Source organism: Sinohyriopsis cumingii, unplaced genomic scaffold (genome assembly GCF_028554795.1).
Source record: "Sinohyriopsis cumingii isolate HCF-2022 unplaced genomic scaffold, ASM2855479v2 utg000127l, whole genome shotgun sequence".
Lineage (NCBI taxonomy): Eukaryota > Metazoa > Mollusca > Bivalvia > Unionida > Unionidae > Sinohyriopsis > Sinohyriopsis cumingii.
This window is the reverse complement of record NW_028315871.1, coordinates 1174264-1180263: the sequence shown is the minus strand read 5'-3', so window position 1 is coordinate 1180263 and position 6000 is coordinate 1174264. Positions and strand designations below refer to the sequence as shown.

Here is a 6000-nt window from a genome sequence, read left to right as displayed (position 1 = left end):
TTGCTGTTGCTGTTGCTGTAGGAGAAAAGCTTGTTCCGCTTCCTTTTGTCGTTGCATAAATTTCTCCAATTCTTCTTTCTGTCTCTGTCTAAAATTCTCCACTTGCGGTAATGAAGAATGAGACGAAGGTTCCGGAACAAATTCTTGCGAGGTAAGAAAATCCACAAAATCCCAATTTACCCCTTGTGAAAGTAAGTCCGGGTTCCCTTGGGCGGTCTCCACTGCTGGTGCACCCCAATGGATCGTTTTCTGAGTTTCCGTCATGTTGAATCACTGTCGCATAGATTGACAGCACACAGGCGCTAGCGAATCTATATAGACCACATGACGTCACAGACTGCTCTCTTCGGACTGGATGCGGACTGACTGAATTTTGTAACGCGTGTTCGGATTGGTGAATGAACTCAATCCGTTTCAATCCTTCCTCTACCTATAAATAAGCGCAGTTCACTGCATTGATTCACCTGTTCTCGTCGCCTCACGATGTGGACCACAGTTGAATCATCCAGCCTTGTGTCTTCAATGATGTTTAGGACGGACATGCTCATGTATGTCCGGTCCAAGTGGACTGCTGTTGGTAGGACAGATACTAGTCTATGGATGAGAAGAGTTTACATAGAAAGACAAGGATGCCTCAAGAGGGTACTTGTGTATGGACCTGCAGTTAGAAGGAGTTTAAGAAGAAGAAGATGTGACAGATGCCGTCTATGTTAATATTAATATTAACATAAATCCAAAGGCCCTTTTCAGGGCCACCCACATTTCTCGAAAAGAGATAGCCTTTCGATTGCCTACCACTTTATAAAAATTTAAAAAAAAAAAATCCCGTGTTCAATTCCCCTTGTCCCTAAAGTAGTTTTTTTTTCTAACATGTTCAATTCCCCTTTGTCCCTAGACAAACCCAAACTCTATTTCCATGTTCAATTCCCCTTGTCCCTAGACAGACCCAAACTCTATTCCCCATGTTCAATTGCCTTTGTCCCTAGAATCGATATTTTTTTTTCCATTGTTCGAATGCCTTTGTCGCTAATCTCAATATTTCCTTTTTTTTCCTTTCTCCAATGTTAAATTCCATTGTCGCTAATCTTACCCAGGGTTTTTTGCCCATGTTAAATTTCCATTGTCGCTAATCTTACCCAGGGTGGTTAATGTTAAATTTCCATTGTCGCTAATCTTACCCACGGGGTGTTTTTAATGCTAATTCCCATTGTCGCTAATCTCACCCCTTATACTAGTATGGTCACTTCTTTTTATAGTCGATGACTTGCGAAGCGTCGATCCAAGAATCAAAACTGGGTGGATATCCTTTCCAACGTACTTTGACTTCTTTGACACGTCGTTTGCCCACTTTACGGGTTCTGCGTTCGAGAATGCTTTCGATGTCGTACACGTCGTCTTCTTTTTTGGTCACACGTTGTAACGCGGGCAAGTAAAACGTTCCTTTGAGCACTTCTCCGTTCATGTCTTCCAATTTATAGACGGCAGGATGACGGCCATGCACTCGTCCAGTGACACGAAACAATTCGGTCGTCCAGTTAGGTAAGTAACCTCTGTCGAATGTGCGTTTGGTTTTGCCAAGAAAAGAAGAAGGGAAGAAAGTGAGGAGGAAGAGGAGGTAAAGACTGTGATGGTGAAGAAATTTAAAAAACAGTGAGACTAAACAATGAGACAGAAGAAGTGTATGAACTTTTTAAAGTGCTCTGTTGTGAATTGTGAATTGGATTGTAACTATTGATAAAAGAATACATTAATTATATAAGGTAAGTGTCTTTGAGTTTTGATTTTAACATAAGAATGTACACTCACGCACTCATACACAGACACGTACTATAGGGGTAAAATGTTTTTTTTTTTGTTTTTTTTTGAGTTATTGGCATTTGAAAGTCTATGTCTTTTCGAGATACGTGGGTGGCCCTGAAAAGGGCCTTTGGTTTTCTTCTTCTTGGTGTAGAGGTGAGTTTAAGCAATCAACTTTAACTGTCTTAAGCCTTTGCCACGGCCAAGGCCTACTTCTGGACTGCGTACTGTTGATGATGATTTGGTTGAAATCACTAAGGGTGGTACGGTAGGCTTAGTCACAGGGTTGGAGTGTTTAGCTCGGGAAGGTCGTATTCTCTTCGGTCGTAATAAAGAAGTGTGATACATTTGTTTCACACTTCTTAACTCCGCTAAAATGTCTAACAGTACCGTGACCGTTTGACTTTCACGCTCTTGTTTCTTTGCTGCTAATTCTTGTTGTTGTTGTTTTTTTTTTTCTTACCTCTTCTTGATGTTGTTGCTGTAAAAGAAAAGCTTGTTCCGCTTCCTTTGGTCGTTGTATAAATTTCTCCAATTCTTCTTTCTGTCTCTGTCTAAAATTCTCCACGTGTGGTAATGAAGGTGACGAAGGTTCCGGAACAAATTCTTGCGAGGTAAGAAAATCCACAAAATCCCAATTTACCTCTTGTGAAAGTAAGTCCGGGTTCCCTTGGGCGGTCTCCACTGCTGGTGCACCCCAATGGATCGTTTTCTGAGTATCCGTCATGTTGAATCACTGTCGCATAGATTGACTGCACACAGGCGCTAGCGAATCTATATAGACCACGTGACGTCACAGACTGCTCTCTTCGGATTGGATGCGGGCTAACTGAATTTTGTAACGCGTGTTTGGATTGGTCAATGAACTCAATCCGTTTCAATCCTTCCTGCCCCTATAAATAAGCGCAGTTCACTACATTGATTCACCTGTTCTCGGCGCCTCAAGATGTGGACCACAGTCGAATCATCCACCCTTGTTTCTTCAATGATGTTTAGGACGGACATGCTAATATATGTCCGATCCAAGTGGACAGTTGTCCACAAGTCAGACAACAGTCAGTGGATACGAAGAGTCTATGTGGAGAGACAAGGATGCATCAAGAGGACTCTGATTTATGCCCCTGCAGTAAGACGCAGCTTGAGGACAAGAAGATGCCGCAGATGCCCTTTATGTTAAGGGCATATTAACATAAACACAAAGGCCCTTTTCAGGGCCACCCACATCTCTCGAAAAGAGATCGACTTTCAATTGCCTACCCCCATTTTTTATTTTTTTTTTTATTTTAAAAAAAAAATAGAGACCCATCAGGTCCCGACCCTGTTCCATTTCCCCTAGTCCCTAGACAGACCCCGACTCTATTCCCATGTTCAATTCCCCTGGTCCCTAGAATTGCTTTTTTCTCCCATGTTAAATTTCCCTTGTCCCTAGACAGTCCCACTATTTATTCCCCATGTTAATTCCCCTTGTCCCTATATTGTCCCACGATTTTTCCCCATGTTAAATTTACATAGTCCCTATATTGTCCCAGGGGTGTTTTTAATGATAAGTCCCATTGTCCCTATAATATCCCTCTTAACTACTTGGAAGTTCTCCTAAAATCTTTTTTGTTTGTTTAGATCTTTCTGCTATTTTTTCAGCCTGCGCAGCAGTTCGTTTTAATACTGAAAGAAGACCCTCCTTCTCTTCATCCTTAATATCTCCCCATATAACTTTTTCAGTAACCTTTGTAACGGGTTTAAATAACTGTTCAGTACCTTCTGCGTATTCAACTTGTGCTTCTTGCCGCGCTTGTAGTTTTTTTCTGATTGAGTCTCTAACAGGAAGAAATTTCTTAATTGCTTCTAGTCGCTCTCGGGCTAACCTTGCTATGTGAGATTCAGGATGAACCATATTATGATATAACGTAATGATTTAATTATAACAGCAGAGAGGTCGCGACCTCAAGTTGGTTCGTTTTTTTGTAATATATTTCACCTCCTAGATGAGTTTTCAGTCAGAGAAATAAAATGAACCCCCAAGAGGGACTCTTAGAGAGGGACTCTTGGGGAATCCTCAACGTGATTAGTTATTTTGATTTTTAAGGTCATTAATCCTTTTTTTAGGAAGGCTTATTTCGGCTTTTGGACCCTTCTAAAAAGTGGTCTGTTCAACCTTTCTGCTGCTATATCTCTTGCCATTTATTGCCATTTTTACGTTGAATTTTGTAAAACTAGCTATAAACCTGACCTAATTAATCGACTGAACTGCTGACAGAAACAGTCCAAAGTAATATATTTCATTTCTGTAGCCCAGTGGATAAACATTACATCTTTTCAAAGCGATGCGCAGATTAGGCCGACATATCGCGAGTCAGGAAAACAGGGGGGTTGTATCCAATGTGTCCAAAATTTATATTATTTTGAACAGAATATTCTGGTGACAGTTGCATCTTTTCAAACGTTAAGCATTGCAGTAGTTTATTTTGTCAAACGCTCGAATTCCGTGTGCGTTTGCTTCAATATTGGAAACGAAAACCTTAGGTGCGCAGAAAATACCCGACAGCAGTGTACTTTACAGCATGTAGACAGTAAAATAACAATAGTCGGCGAGGAAGAAGAGCTAGTCACCCATAGCTAGCATAAGCTCTCAAAAACGGCTAGGAAGGCAACTATTTTGAATTGCGTCAATCTGTTTTGTACGAAATGTTTTTCAGAATGATCACCAAGGAAAAAGGCTTGTGGTTTGCTACACAAGGCGTCAAAAATGATCTTCAAGCAAAAATGATTTTGGATGGGATGCATACACTTATTTTAACCAGTGACCTTTAATATTCGGATAATAATATTCTTATGCTTTGGTTTAATTGAGGTATCCCAAAAAATAGACTTCTTAACCTCATTTGCGTATTTTATTATTTATTTTTTAAATACTAGGCAGGTGAATACTGCATTAAATTTGTGCATAAGAACTTTTTTTCACCCTGGCTTCAAATCGTAAAGAGTACGAGATGTTCCGATTGACATTTTTTGGTTCTTCCGGGTTACAATTCGGAGAGATAACCTTACAAACCATCAATCCGTAAGTTGGTAGGTTGGGTCGGGAAAACAGGCACTTGAGAATGGGAACCGTTTAGACTTTATCTAGTGTACGCTAATTTAAAAAAAGCAAAAAATAAATAACACAAAACACCATGTTTTATTTGAAAGCCACAATCATCTGTGCAACGCTCGCATGTGGTAAGTATAAAACTAACTAAAGGGCTAAGATACTTATAATAGAGAACAGGAATTGCACCAAAGATCTTTTAGGTTAAACTATCAAGTTCCATACTTTGCCTGTATTTGATTTTTAATAAAAAAATATAATTTCCAAGGTTTTCCTCACTAGTTATCATGGTTATTTTAAAAAGACATTATTTATCTTGGATAGCTTTTTCTCTTCGTTTTGGTATATGATTAATGCATTTAATTTGGGTTATGGTGTATACATCTTGGCTTTACTTCAGATATGATGTGTATGTCTCAAAAGACTGATGGCTATGCATGGTCAGTTTCACTTCCTTGACTTTAGAGGTAGATTACTGGTAAATGATTCTCAGTATCCACTAATGAGTTGCATTGACTATGATAAAAATTGCCTTTTTATACTTGACCAGATCTGTCATGAAATAAATCAGTTTTAACTTTTAATTCCCTTTATTTTCATGTATGAATGTTGGGTGCAATTTGCATTATCGAGTATATCACTTGACCTTACTTAGATGTGCATCTCTGAAAAGATTGATTGGTCATTTTGACTTCCTTGACATCAGGTAAATCATTAAAAAAAAGAATCAAAGTGCATGTATCTGATCACTTTGTTTTTTTTTTATGTTTATAATTTATTTATGGCACTTTCAGAAATTAATGTCTGCTATGGCAAATTCATTTTCCATATTTTAATATCTGCTTGAGTTTGTATACTCTGGACTAGTTGGGGGCCATTTCTAGAGCAGATGAAAGCAAACAATTTGATTAGCTGATTGTTTTAGAGGGAATGTTGTTTTTCTGACCCCACAAAAATAAATTTTAGTCAGAGTACATGAAAACAGTACAGAGGTATGTCAACAATCTCTTCATTGTTACAAATGCACACAAGTTCACGATATACCTGTCCCTCTGTAAGAAGTAAATACTAACTGTACATCAGAACCTTAAATGCGCAAGGCTTAAAAAAAAGAGGAT

At 38.9% G+C, this 6000-nt stretch overlaps 1 protein-coding gene across 2 annotated transcripts in view; it reads left to right on the top strand.

Moving 5' to 3' along the window:
- The first annotated feature begins 4843 nt into the window (after positions 1–4843).
- LOC149774834 (neural cell adhesion molecule 2-like) overlaps positions 4844–6000 on the top strand; it is a 158442-nt gene continuing 157285 nt past the window's right edge. For both annotated transcript variants that reach the window (XM_089944699.1, XM_089944700.1), the window contains exon 1: positions 4844–5013. In XM_089944699.1, the coding sequence (XP_089800825.1) occupies positions 4968–5013 (46 nt within the window). In that variant the 5' untranslated portion in view covers positions 4844–4967. The remainder of the gene's footprint in view (positions 5014–6000) is intronic.